The following is a 15,246-nucleotide window of genomic DNA, read 5'->3' as shown; positions in this document are numbered from 1 at the left end:
CTGTCATACTTGAACAAAATCTTTGGATTCTTTTGAGTGCTGATCTTCAGCTGGGAAAACGAATGAGCTGTGACTGTCTCCGTGCCTGAGGGGATGCCTTTTCCACTTTGTTTCATCTACTTCAGGAAGAAAAAGGGGTTTTCTGTAATTTAATGCTGGAATCCACAGAGGACTTCGTCCTGCAGTCCTATGCCAGGCAGAAATCTTTATTCGTTTGAGTGATGGTGGAGTAAGGGCTCCACGGTCGAACCCCAAATGACCTTTACTGATGCGCTGTATGGAGTCTCAGAACTTTTGGTTTTGACACTGTCTGCTACTAGGGATGTAAACAGAAAGGTACCGGTTAACCGGGCAGGGTGGCAAGAACCCAGACAGGGAAGCAGGAAGGGCAGCAGTGGCCCCGATGGCAGCTCTGAGTGGGGGCAGGCTGGATCCTGGCCCGGCCGTGTGGCAGCTCCACCCCCCCCCCCCCCATGCCTTGGGTTGGGGCAGGCCCTAGGTGGGGGCATGTGGAACCCTGGCCAGCTGCACTGCAGCAGTAGCCTTGCCCTTCCCCTTCCCCGCACCCTGGGTGGGACCCAGCCTCCTTGCATGGAGCACCAGCTATGGCACCGGTAGCCGCAGCCCCACGCCCTAGGCACGGACAGGTGGGCTCCAGGCCAGGCAGCCCTCTCCACGGTGTCACCATTAACCGGTTAAACATTTCGTTTAGCTGGTTAAATGTTTAACCACTACTTTACATCCCTATCTGCTACTATGGCTTTGAGGTCTATACCTGAAGTTTTGGGGCTAGACTTTCAAAACTGGCCTTTAAGATTATGGCCGAGTGTTACTGAAGTGTGGGAGTTGCATGCCCTTTGAATTGTCAATGAAAAGCTCATGAGACGCTTTTCAGATGTTGGTTTTGAAATTGTGGCCATGTACAATCAAGGATATAACTTGTCTGTCCTGGGACTGGAAAATATAGCTGTTTGGTGCTGCCAGATGTAAAAAACTAAACGATAAAACCAGCGGATTGTTACTGCGCTATGTAAAGCATCAGAGGAATGTGAATGATGGAGAAGATGTCGGCTGCTGTGAGCCTGAATCAATTACTTATTAATCTTCACCCGAAGGTAACGTCTTAGGATGGGAAAAACATTTGCTTAGCTTAGGAGGGGAGAGAAGGAAGGGAAAGTGAACAGCAAGATTAGTCTTTTTATCACTGCATTGGAGTGGGTAATTAGGCAATTATGGTTTTTACAATTATGAAAAGTTGACAAAGCGGGCAGCTCAGAGGAATTACGTTCCAGAATACTGAAGGGAGCAGCGAGGGAAGCTGGAAAAAGCCTTTGGCAAAGCGATTTGACAGCTCACTGTGGATGGAATTAATACTGGAAGTCTGGGTTGTATCTCCTGTACTGCAGCTCAAATTTGGGAGAACAGAGGCAGGCTCAAGAAACTAGGCCAGGGAATCTGAGTTCACTTGGAGTGGAAAAGTATAGGGAACAATGAGAAATTTGATTAAGGGTCACCTATGAGGATTCAGGGAAGGAAATTATAATGAATGTGCTTAGGTTATTTTTCTTTTTCTTGGGAGGATCCCTATGTGAGCCTTACTTTACCCCCAGTAAACCCTTACCCTGAAGACTATATACTGTAGTCATTGTCTTTTCTGGCAAAATGAGGCTGGATTAGACTTTTCAGACTGTTGTTCTTCACAATTGGTGATAGACTTTGCCTAATGTAAAGTGCCCTTTTCCCAGCGCTTGTGTGCATTGCAACCTATTCAGAATGTGCAGCAGACAAAGGGCTTGCGGCGTGAATGGAGTAGGGGACACTCTATACCGTGCAGAAGGAGGATCATTAACATAAAAATTGGAACCCAGGAGGCTGCTGAAAAGGAGCAGGAGGAGGACTGTGCTTGTTTTCAGTGTTTTGTTTATATCTGACCAGCGAAAACTTAAAGGAAGGGGAAGAGACATGCTGATAAGGCAGTGGGAGCAGACTGCAAATCACACTGATTCTTTGGCAGAAATGTAGACTTTCTGGGTTACATCTATCCCTGGTGTAACTCTGATTGAAGTTGAAGCTACAGCAGAGGTGACTTACAGTAATAGTAAGAAAACACTTAGGCTGTGTCTAGACTGGCAAGTTTTTCCGCAAAATCAAATGATTTTGCGGAAAAACTTGCCAGCTGTCTACACTGGCTGCTTGAATTTCCGCAAGAGCACTGACGATCTCATGTAAGATCGTCAGTGTTCTTGCGGAAATACTGTGCTGCTCCCGTTCGGGCAAAAGCCCTCTTGCGCAAATCATTTGCGCAAGAAGGCCAGTGTAAACAGCACAGTACTGTTTTCCGCAAAAAAGCCTCAATCGTGAAAATGGCGATCGGTGCTTTTTTGCGGAAAACTGCGTCTAGATTGGCCACGGACGCTTTTCCGCAAAAAGTGCTTTTGCGGAAAAGCGTCCTGCCAATCTAGACGCGATTTTTCCGAAAGTGCTTTTAACAGAAAACTTTTCTGTTAAAAGCATTTCCGGAAAATCATGCCAGTGTAGACGTAGCCCTAGGTTGTGTTTACTCAGCAGCATTATTTTGGAATAACAAAGAGCAAGCCGTTATTTCAAAATAATGACATGCTGGAGGACTTCTGACTCCGACTCCTGTAACCCTCATTTCAGGAGGAGTAAGGGAAGTCAAAGGAAGAGTGTTCTTCCTTCGACTTTCTGCTGCATAGACAGCGCCAAAGGCCAAGTTAAGCTATTGCAACGTCAGCTGAAGTTACGTAGCTTAATTCATCTTTTGCCCTGATGTGTAGACATGCCCTTAGATCCATCTGTTTTGACCTGGAATGAGCAATCCTTTCATTTTGTCTGTTTAACCCACAGTTTGGGGGTGCAGTCCAGACTAGTATGGGGCTCTGTCACCACTTGACCTGCAACCTGGGATGCCTCACGGTGCCTTGCTGCTGTAGATCCCAACTTGAGCGCTTCACAAATAGCCAGACAACATGTAGGTCACACTGAGTGTCTGTGTACATTCAGCCACAGGCCAGCAACTCTAACCCCAGCAGCCTGTCAGCAAACACACTGGCCACACATTGGCTTCTAGCAGCCTTGGTTACTACACACAGAGTGACCCCAACATAGTTTCAGTTCTTGTTTCTCTCCCCCTCCCCCCCCCACATGTGTTCTGCACTGTCTAGCCCTCTCCTGGACAAATCCAAATATATTAAATCTTTTTTGTTCCTCCAAAAGGATGAAGCTATAACAATTTGCCATTTAAAATGGAGTTACTCACACTGTGCAGAACACTGGATTGGTTTTGGGTAAAGAATAAACACGCGTATTTAACCATAGAGATTTTTTACATGCATATCAATGATGAAGCATTCAAGTCAGAAATGGCTACAAGAAAAATAAACATAAAAACATTTTCTGAACTTAACATGTTAGACTTGGTTCAAGGAGCAGTTCTAACTACACACTTCCAGAAACAGGGCTGACCAAATTCCAGGGCTGACCTGTTCCCAAAGTCCAGATGCTGTTTCTTTTGCCTTAAGTGGAAAAGAGAGTTGGAGAGGGAGAGAGAAGTCGGGGTGCTTTTGTCTCACTTTTATAATCCAGGCTCCCTTTGAGATGCATTTTCTTCAAGGTTGCCCCTCAAAGCAAAGTTTTTTCAAACAATAAAGGAGGCAACGTGACATCTGTTGGTAAAAGTTGTTCCATAATGTTTCTTATTTCTATTTGCTGAAATGCAGATTTCTCTGGCCTCCTGTTTTCCCCCTCTCTCTGAATATTTTGTCTACAATTTATATTACACATGTTGCTTTGTTTAAGATCTGCTTGACCGGATCTGCCTAATGGGGCTAGGGCAGGCCTGGGCATAATACGGCCTGTGGGCTGGATCCGGCCCGCCAAGCCACCAGATCTGGCCTGTGGAGGCAGTGGGGAGCCCAAGGCACTACACACTGCTCAGACACACAGTTGCAGAGTGCTTTCTCTTTGAGTCCAGAGTGGAGGGGGGAAGATTTAGATGCTGCTCCTGCCCCCAGCACAATCCCATTGGCCGGTTTGTGGACAGACACTGGCCAATGGGAGCTGCTTATTTGAATAACAGGCAGTCACAAGGCACAACCCTCCTGCTCACACACTCAAGCATGTGGCCAAGCAGGCAGAAACATTTTAAGCTCTGCAAGCCTTTAGCTCTGCAGATGGGCAGGCTGATATGTCTCCTGGTGAGAACCTGCCTCTGGCACCTCAGCCCCTCCCTTCCCCAACCCTCTGCCTCACACTCTTGCCCCACTACTCCACATGCACTCATACCCCCTCCCAGATCTGGCACCCCATTCTCCTACACGAGATCACAAATCCCTCCTACCCTAGGTCACATCCCAAAACCCTGCACCCCAGTTCCCTTCCTTAGGTCACAACTACCTTCTCCCAAACTCCCTCCCTGACTCCATTCTCCCTGCTGCGCCCCAATCCTTTACCCCAGTCTCCCTTCTGCACTCAACCTCCATCCCAGACTGCACTCCTCCATTAATACCATGGAAGCATGCGGCCGTTGACCACTTTCCAAAATCTTGGGAGTGCCCCCCCCATCAAAAATTATTGCTCACCCCTGGGCTAGGGGGTTTGAACATATGTTACCATCATCATTTAGCAGGAATTGATAACTTGTATATAATATTGCTACACATGTCATCATTATTGACCATTGAGTTATTTTTAAATGATACCTCATCGTCAGGCATATTGATACAAAGGTTATTACAGTAGTGTTGAGTGTGAATACGGGAGTGTATTCGGTCACTTTGTGAGGAACGATATTTATCCGCTTTCATTCTTACAGGTGGTATTTATAGTCACGCCACCTGCCCAGTTTAGATGCATGTACTTAAAATTGGAGAACTGTTCCACATTTCGCTTCCCCAAATTATCAAGAGCCCCACAGAGACTGAAGATGGTGTGATCCAGAGTGTGTTGTCATACAACGTTTGAAGGGATTACAAAGGCTTAATAGCGGGTCACCATTTGTTGCTTTATGTAAGGAGTAGTCAGAGCTCGATGCTCCTTTCACTTATCCCACTGTGAACCAGGAGCAGTTTCACAGAAGTCACTAGGGTAGTTCCAGTGAACGAAAGAGGCAAATTGGGACCTGGGGGAAGAATCGAGAAATGATTTGTAAATTCTGCCTCCTTTTTATACAGTACAAAAGCATTTGCCTCAGTTAACTCCCTGTATGGTAACGTGGACTCTAGTTATAGAATCTCAGGTTGGAAGAGATCTCAGGAGGTCATCAAGTCCAACCCCCTGCTAAAAGCAGGACTAATCCTAACTAAATCTGATCCAAACAATTTATTGAGATCAATAGAAAAACTTTCATTAATTTCAATGGGCTTTGGATCAGGCCATTAGATACTCTAAGCCATAGCGTACGTCTACACTCGCTCATTAGTTTGAGCTAGGTACGGTAATTAGGGCAAGCGGAGTTGCAAATGAGACCCGGGATTTAAATATCCTGGGCTTCATTTGCATGTTCCCGGGTGCTGCCATTTTAAAATCCCCCTTAGTCCGAACTCCGTGCCCGCGGCTACACACGGCACGGAGTAGGTAGTTCGAATTAAAGATTCTAATTCGAACTACTGTTACTCCTCGTGTCGTGGAATGAGGAGTAACAGTAGTTCGAATTAGGATCTTTAATTCGAACTACCTACCCCATGCCGCGTGTAGTCGCGGGCACGGAGTTCGGACTAACGGGGATTTAAAAATGGCGGCGCCCGGGAACATGCAAATGAAACCCAGGATATTTAAATCCCAGACTTCATTTGCAACTCCGCTTGCCCTAATTACCCTACTACCTAGCTCGAACTAACGAGCTAGTGTAGACGTACCCATGCGGACTTTGGCTCTACTGATGTCTAACTGTGACACTTGCATAGCATGGAACTAGAACTTAGAACTTCAGGCTGCTTGGTTTGCAAGTGCACCTACGGAGTCAAGCCACTGCAGTTACATCCATGGAGGGGTGTGAGGGGAGCCAACATCTCTCCCCTAACACATCACTTCTGAACATGCTCCATGATCTTTAAAACATCCATTTTAGAATGAAAGAGTAGACAGTACGGCCTCAGTTCCCTGGTATAGAATTAACTGTATTTCTTCAGTCACAGAACAAAGTTTAAAGCTGACCCTGATTGAGTAGGATCACATCAGTAGTCCTGGATCATTAGCACGGTTGAATGGTGTAGGGTACCCGCTGCAGTTTGTACTCTAGCTTAGGAAGAAAGGTGATAGAGCTGTAGGTTAGATTGTCTGCAAATGTGGTCAGTAGTTTAAACATTTATTTTTCTTGCACAGAGCCTTCAGTATTGGCATCTTCCACTGAATAATTCATGTGTGAGAGTCTTTTAAAAAATGAACTCAGAGGTAGCTTCCAAAGCTCCTTTTCTCTGCTGTGTTGCAAATCACATCTAGTCTTTCCTGTCTATAAAGAGTGGCAATCAAAATATCCTTGATGTGAGATCAATGAAGGCTTTATCAGAGCGAAGTCTGTTTCAGTGGATTTATCTATGGTTCTGATCTTTCCCAAAGCTTGTTAAATTTTTATTCAGATCAACAGAACAAGCCTTTTAATCTGTAGTTCTTATCTGGCCCCTATCTCCATAGTGTCTGAGCATGTTGCAATTCAGAATGTATTTATCCACAGCATCCCTGTGAGCCACATCCACCCTTAGGGCAGTGCTATTATCCCCATTATACAGATGGAAAATCAAGGCACAGAGAAAAAAGTGCAACTGTGGCTTAACCACCAAGTAAAAGAAGCAGTGAGAGATAAAAAGGTATCATTTAAAAAAAGTTAAATCCTAGTGAGGATAATAGAAAGGAGCATAAATACTGTCAAATTAAGGCTGTGTCCAGACTCAGGGGTTTTTTCGGGAAAAGTAGCCTTTTTCCGAAAAAACTTCACCTGCGTCTAGACTGCAGCCGCGTTCTTTCGAAATTAAATCGAAAGAACGCGGCTTTTCTTTCGACGGCGGTAAACCTCATTTCACGAGGAAGAACGCCTTCTTTCGAAAGTGCTTCTTTCGAAAGAAGCCGTTCTTGAATGTAAATAGGGCTTCTTCGAAAGAGAGCATCCAGACTCACTGGGTGCTTTCTTTCGAAAAAGCGGCTTGCTCTTTCGAAAGTTCCGCGTGCAGTCTAGACGCTCTCTTTCGAAAGAGGCTCTTTCGAAAGAGGCTTGCAGTCTAGACATAGCCTAAGTGTAAAAATACAATAAGAAAAGCCAAAAAGAACAGCTAGCCAAAAACTCAAAAAGTAATAGCAAAATGTTTAAGTACATCAGAAGCAGGAAGCCTGCTAAACAAACAGTGGGCCCCCTGGACGAGTGAGATGCCAGAGGAGCACTCAAAGACGATAAGGTCATTCATTGCAGAGAAACTAAATTAATTCTTTGCTTCAGTCTTCACGGCTGTGGATGTCAGGGAGATTCCCAAACCTGAACCATTCTTTTTAGGTGACAAATCTGAGGAATTGTCCCAGTTTGAGGGTTGAACCATCTCTCCACTTGCTTGTAGGGATCCTCAGTTGGAGTCCAGGTTGCCGCTTCCTCTGGTGTGGATCACGGCTAGACAGGCAGCTCATTAATTAACCAGTCAGTTAACTCACAAGTGAACAGACTTACAGAAAACCCTGTTACAAGAAAATACAAAACCGAGAATAACAAAATAGAAATGACTCTTTCCCGATTACTGCTTTTAAAGAGGAGCTGAAGAAGCACACTTGCTGAGAGAGCTAATTAGAACAGTTTGGCTAAAATTAAAACAGCATTCAAAGCATACAGTTAACACAGAAGAAGTTTTTTTCCCCTCCTAGTTTCCCCTTGCTATAATTAACATGCCCATGTTCCCAGGTAGAGAGTTAACATCAATACTGCCTGCTGCAAAGTGCTTCAGAGCAAGCCTGATTTCTGCTCCTGGCTCAGTTTCTCCCAGCTCATCCAGAGCACATTGCTGTGCCTGCCTTCTTGCTCATGGAGTCTGAACCCAGCAACAGAGACAGAACCTATTGAAGCAGACCTTAAACTACCACACCCAGATCCAGAAGCTTCTGGGTATGCAGTGCTAAATCAGCCTAGCAACAATGACCGAGACACACCTCACTCCTACCTCCCCACCCCTGGGGTCTCTTAAAGAGATAGCTCCCTATGAGGTACATGGGTTGCCCAAGCACTTCTTAAATGCTGGTTTTAAAACCCACAAAAGGGGCTGGGAAGGGAGGCAGCTGTGGGTGTAAATTACAGTTTCCTCAGTCACAGGGTGTATCTGCATCTGCTCTATTCCACTGGCATAAGTTAAAACAGTTCAGTCAGATACGGTATCTGCCTCTTCCAGATCTATGTACTTGCCGATAATTTCCACATTGCTTATGTGGCTACATTTCAGAGAGAGAGAGAGAGAGAGAGAGAGAGAGAGAGACTTTATACCTGTCCTGTTCCCTCTCTAGGGTCAGTGCCACTAAAAGGGAGCTCCAGGTTTGCTGGACTGGCTCTGCCATGCTCTAAGTGAATGAACTAAATTCCATTCTGGCTCATCAACATCAAAACAGCCTTCAGCAAGAAACTGCAAAGCTGGAACTCCTGTGCAAACTTGACACTGTGGGCACGTCTAGACTACATGGCTCCGTCGACGGAGCCATGTAGATTAGGGTTGTAGGCAAAGGGAAATGAAGCAGCGATTTAAATAATCGCCGCTTCATGTAAATTAAAATGGCTGCTGCGCTGTGCCGATCAGCTGTTTGGCGGCACAGCGCTGTAGTCTGGACACTCCGCGGTCGACATCAAAGGCACTTGTCGACCTCCCCATTATGCCTTGTGGGATGAGGCTTACCGGGGAGGTCGACAAATGCCTTTGATGTTGACTGTGGAGTGTCCAGACTACAGCGCTGTGCCGCCAAACAGCTGATTGGCACAGCGTGGCAGCCATTTTAATTTAAATGAAGCAGCGATTATTTAAATCACCACTTCATCTCCCTTTGCCAAGTAAACAAATCTACATGGCTCCGTCGATGGAGCCATGTAGTCTAGACGTGCCCTGTCAGAATGGCTCTGAATAGAGACTGGGAGTGGTTAGCTCCCAAAACAAAATAGTTTTCCCTCTTTTCTTATTCATATCTTATCAGTTGTTGGGAGTGGGCCTCATCCACCCTTATTGAATTAACCTCGTTAGCACTGGTCCTCTCACAGTAATGCAACATACCCATCTGTGTATGTATTTATGTGTCAGCCAAATGGAAGTTTCTATTTCATGCATCTGACGAAGTGGGTTCCAGCCTATAAAAGTTTATTCCCAAATAAATGTTAGTCTTTAGGATTCCACAGGACTCTTTGTTGTGTTTTGTACACTCTACACAGTTGTTTTGGTAAAGAAGGTGCTATGTTAACATAAGATACTGATTATTAAAGGGTCACTATCAAAATTGATCCAAAACTTTAAAAAATGGCTTAATTTAGTTTAATAACCATAGTAAGGTGTGGGCTGGATTTCATTTCTTCCCTCCAGTTTGTCTATCCTTGTTTTTATCTGACAGACTTAAAGGACATTCACTCCTGCCCCATTGCTATATCCCTCTCCTCTCACCTGCATAGGCCTTGACACAAACAGTGAAAGAAATCAGATGTTAAAACTGGGCAAAGAATGAATTCGTATGCTAGTAAATGTGAGCAAACAAGGCTGCAGCTGCAAAGTTATCACAGGTTACTCTTAATATTTCTTTATCTACTACCTGCACTTTATTTACAAGGTCACTTGTGAATTCATGCTTTATCCATTGTTAACCTCTTTCATTACTTCTGTTTTCTTTGGTCATGCGAGACCTATAACCTGTAACACTCTGATGCTCGAAACCTCATTAGAGTGTCTTGTAAAAGTGCTTTCATTGGTGCTCTTTTAATATGCCAACAGGCAGACTCTAACACTGCAAAGGAAATCTTTAAGTGAAGACCTGTAGTGAGGTATCCTTTATAAATCAGGTGTCTCTCCATACAGGGAATGTGCCAGATGACATTTAGGATTTAATGTAGCTTGGGGAAAGCATTACCTGAAAACACCCAGACATCCAAAATGATGAACTTGTCTAATCTCTTCCTCAGTGAAAAAGTGGACCCTCAAATGCTGTTTAAAACGTTATCATTGTACTTTGATAAAAACAATTGTTTTTTTTCACTACCCACTGCCTCTTTCCTTTGAGACAGTCATTTAAAATGATGGCAGATGTCCCAAAGGTGAAACATTTTGTCTTTCATGCCTTGTAGATGAATCTAGCACTGCCAGTAGAGTTAATAAATGGTGCTCCCACTGTTGATTGTTTTCAGTTCTTTGCAATTTGCTTGATGTTTAACTCCATAGTGCTTGGCATTAAACAGGGTTTAGTTCTTTGATCTGGCATGAGCAGAGGAGCCGACAGCCACACTGGGTTCCTGGGCAAGGTTGGGGGGAGGCGGCTCTGTGCTTCTGGAATGGGTGGGGCCAGCATAGCCAGCCTTTAGTGCCACTTGGAGTATGCCACTCTTTGTGGCACTCCAGTGGTGATTAAAGGTCCCAAGATTCCAGGCCCTTTAGAATTGCCGGGTCTGGGGGCTTTTGTCCTCTTTGCACCCCCTGTCAGCTGGCATGGGCGTGAGTTATCAAAACTCAAGGAAACATAATTCCAGTAAAGTCCCTGACTGACCTAGTGAAGCCTCAGACTGGTGTATTGCTCCATCCCAAAGGAAAGGGTCACAAAAGTCACAACTCTGGCCACTAGCAATGAACATGCAAGGGGACAGCTCATTTGAGTCCGCAGACCAGTTCTGTTGCAGCACCATGGAGAGCTCCTTAGATTTCCCTCTGCCACACATCTGAATAAAGCTATGTCTCCACTGACTGCTGAATCACAAAACCTACACATGACACCCCCATGAAACAACACATGCTGGTGTGAGCAACTCTTTGTTGGCAGGGGCTCTCTCTTGTCTACAAAGCTAGTGCACCTCGTTGAGGGGGAAGTACTTTTTTTCTGTGAAAGAGCCGACAGACAGCAGGTACACTACCCGGTTTTTACGACACTGCCGTGTTGCTAAAAGCTGCATAACGTAGACCAGTGTTTCTCAACTAGTGGTACGAGTACCCTTAGGAGTAGTTGAGAGAAGTCTGGGGGGTACGTCAACACAACTGAAATTTGGAGAAAACTGAATTTTTGTTCTAAGTTTTATAGCATTTTATTATTTTGGTGCTTTTTACACCCAAAAATTTCATTGCCTGCTTGGCTACAATTAAGTTGTTTAAACAAATGTGGTGCAATGGTAGAAAAAAATTTGTCTGAAAACTGTAGGTACTAGGGGTACTTATAATTTTTTTTGAAAAAGGGGTACGTTATAAAAAAAGGTCGAGATACACTGGTGTAGATAAAACCTAAGCCTGCAAAGTTCCTTGAGTCCTTTTATCAGCGTGCAGCCTTCCTTCTATAACTTTGTCATGGTATCTTCAGTGGTAGCAATAGCCGACTGTCTAGTATAGATTGTTCACCAGTGGCCACCAGTGTCTTAATTGCCATGTCTTTTAGGCTCACTCTGAGCAGTGGTAAATAGATGGTGTGAATTTACAAGTAGCTGGTCCCTATTCTGCTGTGCTCAATAGAATTGAACTAGTGGGTACAATAGAGGGAAACGCTGGAGATGGGGAAGGATACTAAACAAGGCACCATCCCTAATGGGTCACCTTTTAAGAACTATGTGCATCAGATAGTCCCACTTCCTGTAACTGTATGTAGAAACGGAATTATTTGTGCTTCTACACAGGGTTTTCATCTGTAAAGATGAGCAGCTGACTGGCTCAGGAAAGAGTTTCAGGCATAAGTCCCTTTAGTGTGACAGGTGGATCTCTGGGGAATCCAACTTTCCCGGGGCTGCAGTTGGAATTGGAGGCACAAGAATCTGAAATCAGTAGCTCGGCCATTTCAGCCAAAGGAGGCCGACTAACTCATGTCACTGGCAACTGCATCCCATTCTGCTATGCAGGTTTCTTGTCACATGAAAGCATGGCAACCTCCGCGTGTGACCAATTTCCATGCTGGGAGCACCATTTCAGTCCAGTAGAAATCTAAAGGGACTTCGCTATCGTGCCGTGAATGAAGCCAGTCACAGAGACAAACCAGTAGTCAGAGAATTAGTGAGGAGCAGCACTCCTTGTGCATTTCACACTTTCCTTTAAGAGCAATCACGCTGTGCCGATGAGTTTCTCAGATGTCCCTTTATAAAAGGGGATTTCTTTTGTTGCAGTGGGGACCTGAAGTAGAAACTAGCAGATCTGAGCGTCTTAAAGGATAAAGTTATTGGACAGCAGCAATAATAAATCTTTCAGAGAGGTTGTTTTCAGTGTATGCTTTCAAACATGGATTCCCCTCTGTCAAAAGACAGGGCCATGTGACTCTGACGTGCCTCTGTTTTAGAATGACTCTTTGTTATTTATTATGACTTGTGTAGCACTGCAAACATACACGACACTTTTCAAAATGTTCCAGTGGAAGACACATTTCCTGTTCTGTAGCCTGTCTACTCTAAGGGACAGATTGTTCCCTTTTCCTTTTGTGGATTTGTGCAGAGTTGAAGGGACTGAGCAGATCTCTCCAAGGCCTGCTGCCTTGAGGGCTGATGCTGGCAGACTACCTCAGGGACTGCTGAATTGTGCTCATGGAGGATACTGCTGAAAGGTGCAAACGTATGTCTCTTCCAGCACCAGAGGCCAGCAGGTGTGCAGCAGTGATGCAGAGCTGGACTGTGATGCTCAAGGGTGGTAGGTCACCAATCTGCCTTGATCACATAGAGCTGGAGTAAGAAAAGCTTTGGAATGCTTTCCCATCCTAGTGCAGAATGTCGCCCTCTGCATAAGAGCTCTCTGTCAACCCAATGGGAAAAGGAGTTTTCAGGTTTTGGTCTTAAACGTATCCTTTTACAGAGAGTTCAACAGATGCAGACAGCCACACTCCCTGGAGGGTCTACAATTGACTCTCATTATCTGGATTTCCCCACTGCAAACGCTATACATATTAGTCCGGGAGGAGAGGGAACATTCAGCTTTATCTTTTCTTTTCCCCGCTGGAGTCCAGCCAGGCCCGGATCATGCAGAACAATGTTAATTCATCTCCCACCAACCGGAATTTTGCAACTTCTCTGGGTGATTGGCTGCATTCTGTCTACTTAATAACTGAGACAATGTGAAACCTAATGAAAGTGCTATCCATCTGTCAAGTTTATTGTGTCTATTTGTAGACAGCCTCGTTACTTCTATGATATTAATTAGACACAAATTATGGCTGCAATCCTTACATTTTTCTTTTCCTTTTTTTAGTAAGAAGCTGGATGGAAAAGCTAAAAGATAAGGTAGGAAGCTCTTTATTTCCTTGATTTATTTTAAAGACAATTAAATATGGATTTTCAGTAAAAAAAAGAAGTCTAGACTGGCAAAGTTATTTTGGAGAAGTTCTATGGCAGGAGAAGTTCTGTTATGCAGGAGGTTAGCCTAAATTAGGTGACCACAGTGGTTCCTTGTTGCTTCAGTATCTAGGAAGTGATGGTCGTTATCTTTGTCAAGAACATTTAAGGAAAGGCTTTCTCTAGATAGTCAACAATGGGAAAAGAAAGCAGAATTCTTCTATGGAAAGTGCAAATAAGGGTCTATCGCCGTATCATTGAACCCAACAAAGCGACGTTGTCATTGAACAGCATGGCAAAGAAGCACAAAGCTGTAGACTAACCCCTTGACACTGTATTGCGAATTGATGTGTTTTGGTCCCGGTTGATGTTCAGTCATTAAAACACCACAACCAGATTCTGCTGCTATTTACACTAGTGTAAATCTGGAGTCGGTTCACAGAAACCTGCTGGTATAGCCGAGAGCAGAACCTGATCTAAGGTCATTGTCTATTAATGTTGCTCTCTCTCACACACACACGCACAATATCAGGACCTCATTATACCCAGTTATTCTGAGTGTACTTGGACCCCATTCAGCCTACGATATACCACTGCAGCAGTGCAAAGCCAGCTGGGAAATGCCTTGGTGTAGGGCAGGGGTGGGCAAAAGCCTCTCAAAGGGCATCTGGCCCACAAGGCAGTTCCAGGTCCCACCCCCTAGCATGTTGCCTGGGAGCTGGAGACACCCGAGCCCTTTTAACTGCTTCTGTTTAAAGAGCTCACATCTTCCCTGTGCCTTGCCTAGCAGCCTTGGGAAGGCATGGGCCCTTTAAATAGAAGCAGTTGAAAGGGCTCACATGTCTCCGGCTCCCTAGCAATGCTCTAGAGGCGCCAGAGCTATGAGCCCTTTTCACTGTTTGGCCACGGCTGTTATATAGTGTCTGAATGGCTCCTGTGACTCATCCGCGTTGTCATCAAGGAGCATGCCCAGACTTCCCTTTATCCAGCAAAAGCAGCAGTCTATGATGACTCATCACCATGTGCTCCAGTCTTAGTGTAGCGCCCCCTCTCCACCTGGTTACCTTCTTTTAGAGCCAATCTCCTTTCAGGTTCGGATGGATAGGTCTGGGTTCTTCTGGATCCCGCCACCTACTCAATTTTATTCTTTCTGATTGATGTACTTGGCGGTGCCTCCACCCCCCTCACTCCTTCCTAGCAGGGTTGCCAGGGCAGCTTGGGAGGAAAATTCTAGCCCAGGATAATCCCCACGTATTCGCCAGATAGTTGGAGACTCCCAGAAAATAACACAAACACATACACTATAATAAACACAATTATATTAAACAGGAGACAATTATAACAGAACAGGGTAAAACATTATTTTTAGGGTCACCGGTGCCCTGCAACTGTGAGGTTAGTGTCCCGTTGGTACGCGTACTTTGTTGGGGCCCTTGATGACTGTTGACCACACAATCCTTCTCTGCAGTGGTTTAGCAGTGGAGCTGACTAGGTCCAGTACAGCCCAAGGGACTCACAAATGGGAGAAGGCAGTAAATCCCTCCACTGTTTAATACGCTGCAGGTAATAAAATCCCCAAACAAATTCCCTGCCTGACTAACTAAAAATTGGTGCACTCACACACTCCATGAATGAGCCTCAGGTTGAGAGATGACTCAGTCTCTGCAAAGGGCTGCTCTCTTCTCACAGGGGTCCTCTTCAAGCAGGAACCAGGCTGCTTCAGTCCCAGAATTTCCCCTTACCGTGAAGGGGTGCAGGGCTCAAGATGCAGACCCCACAACTGCACCAAAATT

The 15,246-nt window shown here is 45.0% G+C and overlaps 1 protein-coding gene across 2 annotated transcripts in view; it reads left to right on the top strand.

The window, feature by feature from the left end:
* Positions 1 to 15,246, top strand: part of ARMH4 (armadillo like helical domain containing 4) — a 158,781-nt gene that overhangs the window by 129,133 nt on the left and 14,402 nt on the right. For both annotated transcript variants that reach the window (XM_075926317.1, XM_075926314.1), the window contains exon 6: positions 13,371 to 13,402. In XM_075926317.1, the coding sequence (XP_075782432.1) occupies positions 13,371 to 13,402 (32 nt within the window). The remainder of the gene's footprint in view (positions 1 to 13,370; positions 13,403 to 15,246) is intronic.

This window comes from Pelodiscus sinensis, chromosome 4, assembly GCF_049634645.1.
Source record: "Pelodiscus sinensis isolate JC-2024 chromosome 4, ASM4963464v1, whole genome shotgun sequence".
NCBI classification, from domain to species: Eukaryota; Metazoa; Chordata; order Testudines; family Trionychidae; genus Pelodiscus; species Pelodiscus sinensis.
The sequence above is the reverse complement of the archived record's forward strand: the minus strand, read 5'-3'. Positions and strand labels throughout refer to the sequence as shown.